The sequence below is a fragment of the Phyllostomus discolor genome, chromosome 4 (genome assembly GCF_004126475.2).
Source record: "Phyllostomus discolor isolate MPI-MPIP mPhyDis1 chromosome 4, mPhyDis1.pri.v3, whole genome shotgun sequence".
Taxonomy (NCBI): Eukaryota; Metazoa; Chordata; class Mammalia; order Chiroptera; family Phyllostomidae; genus Phyllostomus; species Phyllostomus discolor.
The window spans coordinates 168,634,465-168,650,304 of NC_040906.2; the positions used below are offsets into that span (position 1 = coordinate 168,634,465).

The window sequence follows — 15,840 nt, forward strand, 5'->3', positions numbered from 1 at the left end:
GGTTAATGTACTTTGTAGATAAAAGCCAGAATTAATATAAATGAAGAAAGTGTTCAGTGTTTGTCCATTTATTTTAACGATAAAGGAATGGGTTGAGAGAAGTACGATTATACTTTTCCATTTACAGTGTCAATGTGCAAAACAATGGTTAATCATCTCGGAAACAAACTTACTCAGACTGGGAGAGGCAGTGAGAATTAGTGCAGGGGAACACAGGAAATAAAGATTTAAAAAAATGGAAGGAGGCCATAAATAAGCACCTGTGGCCTATATCCTCCATCACTTTATTCCCTCAGTTGTTCCCCATTTCCTGGAGTCTTCAATTTAAACAAAAAATGTTATGGTTGACATATACTCTACATAGAGAATGTACACATGAATTTTTATGTGTGTATACATCTGTGTAATGCCCATCCATATGACGACACAGAAACTTTCTAGGACATTGGAAGGCTCCCTTGTGCTCTTTCCCAGTCAATACCTTCCAAGGTTTACCAATATAGTCTTGACTATTTTTAAATTTCACATAAATGGAACCATTTAATATATGTTGTTCTTTATCTGGTTTCTTTTGCTCAACATTATGCCTTAGATTCATCTGTGTTGTTCACTGTAGTACTGAACAGTATTTCATTCTTTTTCATTGCTGTGTGGTATTCCTTTATTATAGCTACGTACTCTGCACCCTTTGTACCTGCTTCCATTCTTTCCTTACTCCCCTCCAAGACTCAACAGTTTTCTTTCCTTCCAATGCACACACCATTTATGTCTCATTTGGCTCTTACATAATGTCTGTAGGTTCAATGATAGATACCCTATTGAATCCATGATATATTTGAGAGATACACATACACTTATTATGAGCATGCTCTCTGTCCTCAAAGAGCGTATTATATAATTTTGCACGTTTTATTTTATACATATGTAAAATAAAATATATAAAAACTCTCTGAGCATGGAGAGCATGCCAACAATGAGCCTAACTAAGCCTAGACCCGTTATTAGCTATGAGGCTTTATAGGCAAGTCACTTAAGTTCTGTGAACTTTAGTTTCCTCATTGGGAATAATATCTTACTACTCTGTTGCCTTACTTACCATGCAAGTTTATGTCAAAATTTAAAAATGACAAATCTATAAAAGCGCCCTGTAAAAGGTAAAACATAGGAATGCAAGGAAGTATATTGTTTTACCTCTACATAGTCTTCATTGCCCATCCCGTTGTCTTAATATTTAAAAGCACCTGACATGCTTATTGACAGACTGAAATTATGATAGGGAACATGAGAAGCAGATTCTAATGCTGCCAAACGGAGAAAATGGGAGGCTACTGTGCTGTGTGTGGAAGCATATGACCTTCCTAGTGACTCCGTTGGGAGTGTTCTCTGCTGGTTCTTCGTTATCTGACTGCTCTTTCTTAGGATTTGATTACTCTTGTCTACTCCTCAAAATGGGTTTGTTCACAAAAATGTGTCTTTGGCTCAATGCTCATCACTCTCTTTGCCATTCTTCATCTGACTTCCCAGGCTGTATCTGTAATCCAGACCTCTACCCTATATTTGGGACTTTACTATTTAAATGCCTATTAGGTATCTTCACATAGATATTTTACTGATAACTCATGCTCTATATTCTTAAATCATCATTTTCCCACCTAACATGACCTTAAACCATCTATGTCAGAACCATGATAAATTGTTCTTGACACCTCTTTATGTTTTTGTGCATCCAGTTCTTGTTGATTTATCCACTAATTTGTTTTTAAATCCCATCACTCATTTTCATTTGTTGCCTTAATAATCTTCTCTATGGGTTCCTTACTTCTGGCTGTGTCCCCTTCTATACTGCTACCAGACAGATAGATCTCAGAGGTAAATTCATGTTACTGCTTCCATCCCACATTAGCCACCCACTCCCATAATCACACTCCAAGATCTATGATTACCAATAACGGTATCCCTCCATAACCCCACCCACCCCACTCTCTGACCACCACCTCCTATCCTTCCTCCAGTTTACCCGCTCTAGTGCCCTGATCTCTTTGCTCCTTATCTATCTAGCTGAAATTCCAGTGAATCATTATGATCACAATCTTGCACATACCATTCAGTTCCTTGCTTCTCTCCTGCTTCAGCTGTGATTAACTGTTTAACTAAGCTATAACCCTTTGCTTTTAAGTTGTAGACCAATCTAACCCTCCGTTACTCTGTACATTACATCTGTGAATCTGAACATACCTGGCAGGTATCACTTTAATTTCCTAATGCAAATTTCTAATGGGCTCTCAATGCTGCCTAGTTTTTATAGTTTCTTAATTATCTGCTCTCAAATTCTCCTAGATAACTATTGCATACTCTTCTCATCAAATCCAAGAAACTCCTTCACTATGCTTACTTTCAGCTGAGAAAAGTGATTCCTATTTCACTGAGAAAGTTGAAACAATCAGAAGTTTTCACTGCCATATCTACTCAACCTTCCAGCATCTGCTGCATGCATATAATCTACTTCCCTGACTGTTAAAATAGAGAGGAACCTGCTATACTCTTACTCCATCTAAACCAGGCCGAAATTCATGCATTAAAGATAACACTTAATAAATATTTGTTGAACTGAATCAGGTCTATTTCCAATCTACTTGGCAAATTCTTAAAAGGCCTGGATTAAGCTGATATCCAGAAGGACTCTAAATATAATTTTCTGGGGAAGAGTAATTTATTCTTTCATTCAAGCAGTCAACGGATATGTCATGAGCACTATTTAACAGGCACCATGTTTGTTACTAAGGACTCAAACTCCAGAGGGAACACCAGTAATTCTGTTAATGTTAAGCAAGAGAATGAAAACTATCATATTATTTAAAAAACAAAACAAATTATAAAAAAACCCAACTAGGCATAGACAAAAAGATATCCATTTCAACTGTAAACTGAGAGGTGCAATGCAATTCTTGAGTAGATGTCTTAAAAAGAACAGGGGATTTCACTTTTTTTATATGTAGTCTTTTGCATTTATTTTTTATATAGTAGATATAAAAAGCATATTGTAAAAACAAACTATAAAGATTAAAAAAACAATAACAGAAGTTTGAAGCTGCTAAGTGTTATGAAGGAGATACAGATAAATGAAATGAAGATAAAAGGGAGCCTTTGGAACTGTTTAAATGCAGAAAAAATAGTTTGAGGACCTGGAGTATGAAGAAAATTCACAGGGCCAGCTTCTATCGAAAGTCATAACCCTTGAAGTTCCAGAATAGCTTGAGATACAAGACAGTACTTCCCCCAGGTTCACTCAGGATTTCATGAAAATTTCCAAATTGCCAGGAGTACTTTGGGTTAGTTAAAAAAAAGGGGGGGGGGCAATCTAATTTATTTGGCTGTCTAAAAGGGGGGAAGGGGTATAAATTAGCCAACTCATAACTTTCTCACAGTTGTTCCCTACATTCCCAAATAAAGATCAGATATACTATATATTCAGCCCACAATTAGAGAAAGACTTTGACCCTGAGTTTTCAGTAAGGACTAAAGAAAGCACCAAACTTTGAAAAATATTTACTCTTGAATTTTTCATTTTAAACTAATAATTGATAATTGCTACAGCTGTCTTTTGGATCTTCACAAATAAAAAGGCTCCTGAAACTAAGATTCAATAATCTGATTTTGATTTTGTGTTTATATACTTCATTTATATGTTCATCCCAGACGATATCAGAGACTACAGTTTGAAATATAAAATAGGATATGCAAAACAAATATATCACAGTCTCTGTACCTTCATATTCTACATTGTGTCACTAGAAATTATTTTGAAGTCATTAGGGATTCTTGTGCTCTGACAATATTTTAAGAAGAAAACAATAACATTATCCTCAAGCAAATACATATATTGTACATTTTCAAAGTAGATGATATGTGGGCATCAAACCTTAGGCTCATGGAACAAAAAGGAACTGCAATGAACAATGGGAATACCTGAAATTAATATGAAGGACATATTTTCTTATCTGAAAGAACTACTGTGTGATAATGCCCACGGAGTTACGGAGGACACGCTCAGAAAGTCGAATGTCTCACACAGATCTAGGGGAGCCGGGATGATCACAGTGAGTGTGTAAAAGAGAGTTGTCTACAAACAGAGAGTTTCAAAAAGGAGGAGCGTGGAATAGAGCTTTCTTTTAAATACAAACATTTTATCTGACATTATCCAAAGTCCCAAATCTGAGAACAGACCAATTTAGAGTAGGTACTATTTTTACATTTCAGTAAGAGAAACTGGGCAACTTCAAGAATGTTATATAATCTAGGATTCTATGATCTAACATTTTTGGTGCAAACTGTTTTTCTGAGTGATTGCAAATTAGTAAGATAGTCTGTGGAAATTCATACTACCAAAAATCCTTACCTGGGGGCTCCCAAAGCCTCAATTGGGTGCTACAATCAACTATTTCTAGGTATCATCTTTCCAATTTACCTTATCAGTCTGACCCAGTTTTTAAATATCCTTAGTTCAAAAAGTTCCTTGGGTATCTAGACTAAATTTTGCTTACTGTAAGAAATGAAAAAGGCCAACTAAATTCACCTGGCCTTAAATTAAAAAATGATTTAAGTGCAAAAATGACAAAATTATACAACATTTAACACATACAACATATTACTTTATGATGGCCTTAGATTTGCTAGCTACTGCTACCTTAAACACAAATCAAAAAGAAAATTAAAATTAATCAAAAACATTAAAAGTTAAATACTTCCGTAGCTGTGTATTTTAGAAAGTAACTCTATTTAAGTAAAACAATTCACAAAGACACATAGATTACACAGTAAGCTATACTAATACTCGATAATGACTAAAATTGTTATATTAAGCTAACCTCCTATTTCCAAACAGAATTTTATCTAAAGCACCTTACCTCATTTCTCATGATTCGCCACAGATTTAGTGTAATTCGGCCAACGATATTTATCTCACTCATTGTATCTGATCCATACTCATCTCTTTCAGCTGCAAATCTGTTTTCAATTTTGTCATCTTTAGAAATGAAAATATACTGCATCAGGACTCACAAGAAGCCAAATTTCCAAGCAAATTATGTTGAAGAAAATGACAATAAAAATTAAAGATGAAGATTAAAGATGAAATGTGATTCACAGTCTACTTTGTTCAGACCTTTTGTTGACATCAATTAATGATGCTATTCAGGATGACATTCTCTTAATAACATATGGAGATGGAGAGTTCCTCTTACAGTAAATAGAGTCCTGAGCCTAGTTTCTTAAGTGATGATTTTACTATAATAGAAATTAAAATGTTTCTCGTATATAACACTGGGTATATACAAATGTTGCTGATTAGAGGCTCCGGAATAGTAAACATATTTACCATATATTGAATAGCTCTTATGTTCTAAGAACTGTACTAGCCCTGGCTGGCGTAGCTCAGTGGATTGAGCACGGGCTGGGAACCAAAGCATGGCAGGTTCAATTCCCAATCAGGGTACATGCCTGGGTTGCAGGCCATGACCCCCAGCAACTGCACATTGATGTTTCTCTCTCTCTCTCTCCCCCTTCCCTCTCTAGAAGTAAATAAAATCTTAAAAAAAAAAAGAACTGTACTAACATTATTTTATTTTAATACAGTCACTTTATTGTTAGCTTTTTATTTTGCACTGTAGTAAATTGTACTCAGAAATGTTTTATCTTGCCCCAGGTCATGTAGCAATGGAATCAGTATTCTACATCAGGGTTACCTGATCCAAAGACGATGTATGTACACATACCACCTCACTCTTCTTTCTTTATTTTAAAGAGAAAATATTTGGAAAAAACTTTTTCATTTAGCAAACATTTATACGATGTTTACTGGGTTCTCATGTTTTAAGTACTTCACAACTGTCCCAAGATACGTTCTATTATTACCCCCATTTTACAGATTAACAATTTGAGGTATGGATAGGTGAAGTAACTTGCTTGACACCACATAGTGAGTTAGCTGTACAGCCAGGATTAGGACCCACATAATCTTTCTCCAGAACCTGTGCTCTTTACTAAGCTGCCTCCCTCAGCAGGCCCTTTCTACTGTATTACGTTGCCTATAAAAATGGTTTTGCAGTGATTTTAGAAGAGCACAAGCTTTCATTCACTCTTCTGATCTGAAGTTGTATCTTACCTGTTAAAACTAATTAAACTGTTAATGAGTGCACCTGAACATTCATGCTTCCTCTCCTGAAACCTATGCCAAATGAAATGTTGAAAAAATTGAGATATACCACTGTTCCTATTACTCAAGGGATACAGAAACAACAAAAAATTCATGCTATGAAAAAATGTAAAGTATCTCTGCCTTTTTATTCCAAGCCTTCGCAAAGCTCAAAAACATTTACTGTCCTTTTAGTATTTTAGCTTCAATTTTTCCCTTTAAATTTACCAAGTTAAGATATTTCACTGAAATCATAATCTCTCCCAGAAACTCTCTTGATTAGTTTTTTTTTTAATACCAATTCTGTATTTGGTCTTTTAGCCTCCTAAAAGTATATTCTACGTTGTCCTTGTCCAACATATGGGGAGCCTTTAAAATGAACCTCTTAAAAATTTTGAAGTTATATAAAAAATATTTTTAAAGTATTTTATAAACTGTAATTTTGATATGACTCCCATTATTGCCCCCCTCTTAAGTCAGAATCAGACTTTTGGGGAACAGCCCAAAATATAGAACCAGACAAATAAAATTATAGTACATCAAGTCAAAAAATGTTATGTTCTTCATAAAGATTATGAAGGCTATTTCACAATATAGAATACTTGAGATGCTGGATGAAGGAAGCATGAAGAAAATGGGATATATGTATGATGAAAGTCATAAAAAATAAAAATCTATACACGTTATGAAAAATGACTAAAGGAAACAAGTAAATATATTAACAGTATATGTAGTAGTGAAACTGGGGTATTTTTTCCTTATTTTTCTTGATTTTTAAATTTTCTATAATGGAGTTATGATATACCTAGATTTACAAAATTTAGTCTTAAAAATTAGGCTAGAACAATAGTACTTTTAAACATCCTGTCTTTATTTACTTTGTAATTTGCTCTGTAGCTGAACTATAAAACATTCACAATGCTACATACCTGGCACCCGAGAGATCATCTGACATAAGTCAACACTTAGGGCAGCAGCCCTTTGTAAGAGGTAACCCCAGGAATGCATCTGAATCTCGTAACCTAGCAGAATATCAGGATCATACCTAAAGAAGGAATGAAAAAATTAAACAAGAGCCATACATTTAAACCTTTAAGTAGAAGAACTATTTTTCCATGACATAAAGGATAAAAATAAAAATCTATATTCTGTGTTTCTCAGAGGGGGATGGGATGATACAGCAGTACTCACAGAATTTGTATATAGGAAGGAATGGGGCAATCAGAGCTCTTGATTTGAAGCTGCTCTTATAAAGCAAGACCAGTTTTTACTTAGACTATATTTATTTGATGACTTGGGAAAGAGATTGATAGAAACTGGGGTGGGATGGAGGAGTCACCACTGAAGAATGAGAGCGAGGGTATGGATGGTAACGTAATGCGGGAAGGGGCAGGGTGAACGAAATGTAAGGGCATTTGTGGATAGTGTATTTTGAAAAGATTCCCCGCCTTTCCTTCCAGGGTCATTCTGTTGTCACTTCTCCACCTCTCTAACCTATATTGTCCTTGAACAGTTTTAATGCTGAGGAAGCTGGAGCTCCTATCACATCCATTTCTAAAGCACAGGTACAACATGAAGAGAATGTCAGATTACAGAGCCCTTCTGTTACAACTCTTATTTTTTTTAAACATATTCTTTTTTTAAAGATATTATTTATTTATTTTGAGAGAGGGAAGAGAGGGAGAGAGAGAGAGAGAGAGAGAAACATCAATGTGCGGTTGCTGGGGGTTATGGCCTGTAACCCAGGCATGTACCCTGGCTGGGAATCGAACCTGGGACACTTTGGTTCCCAGCCTGCGCTCAATCCACTGAGCTACGCCAGCCAGGGCTCACAACTCTTATAAAGACAGTTATTTCCGATTTCTTCATCTGAATTTCTTGGATTTAGAAAACATCTTGTTATTACAATAATTATTCTAGTCAGCTACTTGTTCTGTTGGGGCAACTAACAGATAACAGAGCTGGTTAAGAACACATATTTTTTGATAACGAATCAGTAAACACATCCTTGGGTGAAGATTTTTTAAAAGTTGTCTATTTTATAAACTGCTACTGGTTGGAGATAATGGCTGAAAAACAACAAAAAGTTGGCCTATGCTTTTTTACTGGACTTATTAAATAGACTTTGTTCTTTTAAAATTATTTCATTGTTTCAATATTTTTCAGCTTTATTACATATGTTTACTTTTTGACCTGGAGGCTGTTTAGTTTTGAGACCCTTAAAGATGATAAAACATTTGTTTCAAGTTCAAAATCCCCAGGATTCTACATTTCTTCTGTGGAAACATTTGGTGACAATAACAAAATCCTGGTAACTTGTTTTTTAATTTTTGTGAATTTTATTCAGTCTATCGGGTTTTCTGGAAGTTAGAGAAAAGAAGAAGGTTGGGTAGAGAAGATTAGTGGTGAAGAAAAAAAAAACACATGTGGAGAAAATGAAAGCAGCAGAAACATGAAAATGATTTTGCTTAGGCAAAAATTATTTGCTTAGGCAAAATGAACTATTTCACAACCAATATTTATTTTAAATAACCCATTGACATCTGCACAGATGAGGGCTGAGGGGGCTCTGACTAGGGCAGTGGTAATAGGCACGGAGAGAAAGAAATTATCTTGAAAAATAACAAGTTAAGTGGATAAAATACACTGGATGGATGTAGGGAAAAGAAAAAGGGAGGAATCAAAGCTTATATTTAAATTAGGGAGACTGGGAAAATGAAAAATTATTAACAGTTCAAGGAAATATAGAAAGAGAAATGACTGTGACAAGATGATAATGGATTTGGTTTTACTTGTTTACTACTACTTTATACTACTTTGTGTTTGCCACCAGAGAAGGTAAATATTAAGAATGGAAAAATAAAGATAATAAAATTCTGTGAGTATGCATGTATGTTTTGTTCAATTTGATATTTAGCATCCAGCACTGTACATTATACACAGAGTTAACATTTAAGTATTGACCAGGCTAAGAGTTTCATGTACATTATCTCACTTAATTCTCATGTCTGTTACCCATTTCACAGATGTGGAAACTAAAACTTAGATACATTTTTACAGGATACAAAAATACAGAGCCAGCTGACTTCAAAGCCTAAGCTTTTAACAAAGCCTGTATTGTGGAGGTACTCAACACAGGGGGTATAAAAATGAAATAAGCACTTAGGGGGTTGTTTGGACTAATATAGAAAGAACATTTCAAAATTAAAATGTTGATATATAAGGATTTTCTTCTCTTTAATTACATGATTTTTTAGAGTAAGCACCAAAAGTTAGTTTTATTTTGTTTACTGCATTTTTTCTTAATGACTAGTATAATTCATGTTATAGATATTTAAGAAAGTACTACACTTGCAAATGATTGAAATAATTCTCCATGTTGGCAGGTAATCTGATTGCTGGGAATATGCCTAACAAGGAGAAGACAAGAGTACAAAGCACAGGGACATTACTGGCTCTGTGCTGGCATACAAAATGATATTGACTGAAACTTTATATTTTCCTTTTGCTAAGCTGCTTGAAGAAATAAAAGTGTGGGCAGGAAGGCATCTGACATGTTAACGACAACCTCTGGAAGAGATAAAGGGCAGGACAGACAACGGCAATACTCAAACGGGTAAGAACCCATCCAGCCATCAGTGCTATAAACACTAAGAATACATTTTCCTCCCTAAGTAGTGGGCACATAATTTTTGATGCTCTGACATTTAATTAGAAAAAAACCAAAACACATTCTAGTTTTCAAAATGGTTTATGTTAACCCATTTTGGATTCAATCAGATGTTAAGTGCGTAGAGTATCATCCTGATCTTTAATGAGGAAGACTGTCTCAGTTTTACTAAATTTTACATGAGTTCAACCACAGAGAGGATTAAGTATAATATAATGCTCAAAGGCAGCTTTTATCCACACATCAGGACCCAAAGAGTATTTTCTAGCCTAATTTAGGCATTTAAAACCTAAGGCTAGCAATGAGAAGAAATCTTAAGTTTCTAGAAAAGTGAAGCATTTAATAAGAGAGTCCATGGCTACCCAGAGTAATACTCTTGAGAAAATGCAAAAGAGCCATTTAATTATTTTCTTTTTAAATTAAATTTATGAACAGATTAAATCCAAAGCTTTTTGGAAATATTGGTTTGTTTAAGACTTAGAAAACATTTTTTTTTTTTAGGAAAAATAAAACGTTTATTGGAATGGTGGCTGACCTCCAAGATAGATACCTATTTAATGAATAAATTCAGTACAGTTCCCCATTATTTCACCATTACAAATAAAGCATGCTAATATCCAACTGGGAAAGCTAGAGGCTAAGCTAATACTTCTCTTTCACGGAACCAACAATCTTGAGAATAAAATATTCTTTTTCCTGTCCCTAACCTGATGGAGGTAATGGGAGGTCAGGACAAAATCTTTCCAGGGATAACACTATTTTCAAGAGCAACATCAAGGGATTCTCTTTCTTTTTTCGACCTCCATCTATAATATATTAATCAGCAACAGTACAAAAGGATTCTCTGAACAAAACGGGAAAAAATCAGAAAATACAAAATGGTACCTCTTTATTATATCTGCAATTTCTTGAAAAAGTGCCTTCTCATCAGCAGCATAGGTAACTTCTAGTCTTGTAATTCCAGACCTAATAAGTAATGGGGTCTGATATCTGATATCTAAGAAATAAACAAAGTGTTTATTATATATAATTGTGTAAGTAATACTACTCCTTACTTTTGAGTAATTATGCTACCGAAAAATTTCAAATTAAGAGAGCATTCCCCAAAGTAAATATATAATTACCTCAATTTCTTGAAATCTTTAAGAAAATTAAAAATTTCAATTTCCTATGTTGTTATATTCCTGAAAAGTTTCATTCACAAAATTCCCCATATAATGTGTCACTTGAAAAGAAATTTTATTACTTAATTTCTGTCTTTACTCTTCCTACAGGAAGAGCTTTGCTTCACAGAGAATATTTTAGTCAGTGGTATGCTGGAAAATGTTTACACCACCTCTGGCAGGGGGAGCCCTGATCAGTAGTGCTTGCCTTAAAGACTTCCACTGCAGCTGATTTCAAGTGACCAATGTGACATCAACAAGAATAATTCACGAAAATGTCATGAAAAAATTCATGGAAAAAAAAAAAGCCATGATCGCTTCTTAGCCTCTTGGCTAAAATCAAGTGTAAAAGCCATGAAACATTCATTGGCTTGTGAGCATAAACAAGTCAGCTCAAGCACACCATTGATTAAACTGCAAGCTCCTATATAGTTTTGTTCTGTGCTAAGACCTCCTTCTATGGTGTACTATATAAGGAATCTCTGAACCAGAAGTGTATGTATTTAGGGAGAGATATAAGCAAAATTGGACTATGTCTTAAAACTATCTTATAAACCATTAAGTCATACTGTAATAGTAACTACTACTTTTTTTTTTTAAGAAGAGAGCACAAACGCAGGCCCCCCCAACTACAAATTCCCCCACTATCACAAATTATGCAGTCGAGCTCCCCACATTTGGGGAAATCGCAGGCGCCAGCACATCCAGAGTGCAATGGATAAGCCTCGCCCTGGGAAAAACCCCTTTGGGATCATGGTATCCCCCCTGCTAGGTAAGTACATATGTAACAGTAACTTCTCAAAGCAAACAGAAACTGTATTAGCAGCAAAGAGACACACAATCATTTGATTTTAGTATCAACAATTAGTATTTTATAAAATTATATTTATAAAAAACTATATATCTGAATTGCAAAATTTTATTAAAGTCTTTATATTGTATTGCTTCTGACAATTATTTAAGTAAGAATAATAAATCTAGGACAAAGTGGTACGCAAGACTTCCTACCCCCGCATCTCAGCAATTTAGAAAGAAATTCCTTACACTTGCTTGGTTTAAATTTCCAGCACAGAGATGGCCCCATTTAAAGGTTCATCCTAGGGCATGTAGGCATAAAACTAACAGAAGTGAACACTACCTTGACTGGAGACTGTCTTGTCTTTATCAATCACTATCACACCCGTGAGTTCTGTTTTGTCCGTATCTGGTAGTGGAGTATCAGATGAGATGCAGTAGAACAGAGCACAGATTGGGTCAAATTCAGGATCTGGTTCTAAGTCTCGTCTAGTTCGAGCATGTAACTCCACACTGATTAGGGTAAGATTTTGTATCTATAAAAAGAAATTAAAATATGTTTTAAAACAGTTTTATGCTGAAAAAAGTATGTTTCACTAAGATTCCAAGTAAATATGTTAAGTAAAATTACAGAAAAAATGGCTGCAAAGGACACAGCTATAGTTTAATACTCTACCGATTAAGATTTTACTTCTAACATTAAATTAAATCAATTCATATTTTTGTAGTAGAAAATCTACTTATATGGTATTTTCAATGTTACTATATATTTAAAACTATTTGTTTAAAATACAGGCAGTACCACTCAATTTTCTCAATTCCTGTTTGAATGACTTGTCTAAGTGGTTGTATTGGGTTGACCAAAAGTCCATTCAGTGTTTTCGGTAAAAGACACATTTTTCATTTTCACCAATAATTTTATTGATCTGGATACTTTGAGTATGTTGGCTATCTCTCCTGTGGTTTAACACTGATTGTTCTCAATTAATGTCTTGATTTGATTGCTATCATCTTGAACTGGTCTACCCAACCACGAAGCACTGTTCAGCAAGAAACCTCTAGCATGAAACTTTGCAAACCACTTCTGACATGTTCGATCAGTCACAGCAGCTTCTCCATACCCTGCACAAATCTTTTTTTGTGTTTCAGTTGCATTTTTACTTTTCCAGAAGTAATAAAGCATAATGTCACATACTTTCTTCCATCTTCAATATTAAAATGGCTGCACAAAAATTCACCAATTTTAATGTTTCTTTTTAAATGCACTCTGATATGACATCTGTTACAATACAATCTAACAAAATTGTTTCGAATGAAGTTATAGACAACCAAGTGCTATTAGAGCCATCTTATGGGAAAAAACAAACAAACTTTTGGCCAACCCAATATATTTAAAGCCAAAGTTTGTTACCTTTTACTTTCTACCTAGTTAACTATAGTTTAAACTAGAAAATGAAATCTTAAATTCTGAAGCTCATAACTACTTGAGGGTACTTAAATGTAAGCCTTTTATATGTACTAGGCATATTGTTAGTTTTTCCTGAAAACAAAAACAAAAACAAAAACAAAACAAAAACAAAACTGTAAGAATTGCATGGTATCAAATACACAATCACTGGATTTTTGCCCATGCACATTTTCTCTCTGACACATAAGGCAAGAAATGTAGTATTTTTCATTTTAAACTTATTTTCCTATGCTAATAAAAACTTTCCTTAACTTTAATCTCCTTAGTTCTCTTTCTAAAATCAAGACACAGTAGTAAAAACTCTAGGTAAGAAAAACAAAATATGATTATAGCTGGAATTACAGCCATCACTGTACCAGCAAGGTACATCTATCTGGCAATGGAAAATAGTAGACTACCATTAAAATACTGGTAATTATTCAGATCTTATATATTTAATAAAGGCTTTGTACCTATCTTGCATGCTAATAGTTGAAGAAATACAAATGAAAGGTTCTCACTAGTGATGGAAATAGAATTTGGTGAATCTCTTTGGTAAAATCCCTTTAATATGTATTTAGAAATACATATAAAGTTAAAAATGGACATATCCTTTGATGCAGCAATTCTACTGAGAATATATCCTGCAGCTATATCCATACTTTTAGCCAAATTATATGCACAAGAATGTTCACTAAAGATTATAATATTCCTTGTCTTTTATGAGCTATAAGAGACTAACAACCTAAATTGTCTATCAGTTGGGAACTGGTTTCATAAATTATGTGGTATCCATAAAGACCCCACATAATGGAAAAATCTGTAACCCTTAAAATTTTCTAACGAATGAGCCAAATCTGGAAAAGGCATTTGGGCTGGACAAGATGGTGGTATAAGTAAACATGGATCACCTCCTCACACAACCATCATATCAGAATTACAACAGCTAAAGGATAGCCACCAGAAATTGAGCTGAATGGAAATTCTACAACTATGGAATTAAAGAAGAAACCAATTATGGAATTAAGGGAGAAACCATATCGAGACTGGTAGGAGGGGCAGAGACGTGGTACAGGTGGATAAGAATCAGGAGAGATATCTGAGGAGCAAAGAGTGCCATTCCCACACCAGACCCCCCCAACCCAGGTTTTTCCAGTGCCAGGAAGAAAAGTCTCCATAATTTCTGGCTGTAGAAACCAGTGGGGATTGAGGCTATGGAGACAGAAACTTCTGGAGTCTCAAGCAGTTCCTCTTTAAGGGTCTGCATACGCACTTACTCAGACTCAGTCCCTCAGAGATCCAGCATGGGGGTAGCAGATTGAAAGGCATCAGAGATATACAGGGATGAACTGAATTGTTCAGCCTCAGGGAGAGATCTGGGGGCAGCTTTCTTCCAGACAGAAGCACTGGCAGAAGCCATTTTTCGTTTTCTGAGCCCTCCCCACACAGAGCCATAGAGCCAGCAAGCAGGCACCATATCTGAGACTCCATTAACTTCACTCACACTGTTTGCCCCACCCTGGTGGTTCTATGAAGCCCTCCCGCACCCAGCTTTCAGACCCACCCAGACTGTTTCCAGTAGCTTTTCCATACAAATGACTTGTCTTGGCCCATGCTTCAGATTCTCCCAAATTCTCTCAAACAAGCAACATCTCGCTTCAGTGAGCCCCATACCCCTCTGTAAGTGGCCCTAGCACCAGCTTTAGCAGCAGCCAGCCTTAGTTCACTGCATGGACTTGCATAGGTATTTCCAAGCCCAGCAAAAGTAGCAGCCATCTGTAGATCACTTTGTGGCTTATGCTGTGTTACTCCAGAAAGACATAGTTGGGGTCTCAACTACAAGGGCGTGTACTAGCCCACATGAAGGGTGAACCTTTAGTTAACTAGCTTGGGTAAAAAGGGAGGCTGTGCCGCTGCACCCTATAGGACACCTACTGTACTAGGCCACTCTACCAAGCCTGCGAGAGGTAGCAGCTCTTCCTAATACATAGAAACAAACACAGGGAGGCTGCCAAAACAAGGAGACAAAGAAATATGGCCCAGATGAAATAACAGAACAAACTCTAGAAAAAGAACTAAACAAAATGTAGAAGAACAATCTACTATACGTAGAGTTCAAAACACTGGTTATAAGGATTCTCAAGGAACTTAGTGAGGATCACAATAGCATTTAAAAAGAAAAACAACAACCCAGTCAGAAACAAAGAATGCACTAATTGAAAAAAAGAACAATTTACACAGGGAATCAACAGTAGAGTGGATGAAGCCAAGAATCAAATCAGCGATGTGGACTATAACGAAGCAATAAACAACTAATTAGGACAGCAAGAAGAAAAAACAATCCCCCCAAAAATGAAGATAGCGTAAGGAACCTCTGGGGCAACTTCAAGCATACCAACACTGGCATCATGGGAGTGCCAGAAGGCAAAGAGAGAGTGAGCAAGAAATTGGAAACCCATTTGAAAAAATAATGACAAAAAACTTCCTTAATTTGGTGAAGGAAATAGACATGAGAGTCCAGGAAGCACAGGGTCTCCCAAACAAGATGGATGCAAAGAGGCCCACACCAAGACAC

The 15,840-nt window shown here is 35.4% G+C and overlaps 1 protein-coding gene and 1 pseudogene across 6 annotated transcripts in view; both read right to left on the minus strand.

Moving 5' to 3' along the window:
* Positions 1-15,840, minus strand: part of REV3L (REV3 like, DNA directed polymerase zeta catalytic subunit) — a 171,622-nt gene that overhangs the window by 41,859 nt on the left and 113,923 nt on the right. For all 6 annotated transcript variants that reach the window (XM_036024574.1, XM_036024575.1, XM_036024573.1 and 3 more), the window contains 4 exons: positions 12,162-12,354; positions 10,746-10,857; positions 7,120-7,235; positions 4,905-5,023 (listed from right to left, as the gene is read on the minus strand). In XM_036024574.1, coding sequence (XP_035880467.1) covers positions 4,905-5,023; positions 7,120-7,235; positions 10,746-10,857; positions 12,162-12,354 — 540 coding nt within the window. The remainder of the gene's footprint in view (positions 1-4,904; positions 5,024-7,119; positions 7,236-10,745; positions 10,858-12,161; positions 12,355-15,840) is intronic.
* Positions 11,626-11,803, minus strand: LOC114495909 (annotated as a pseudogene).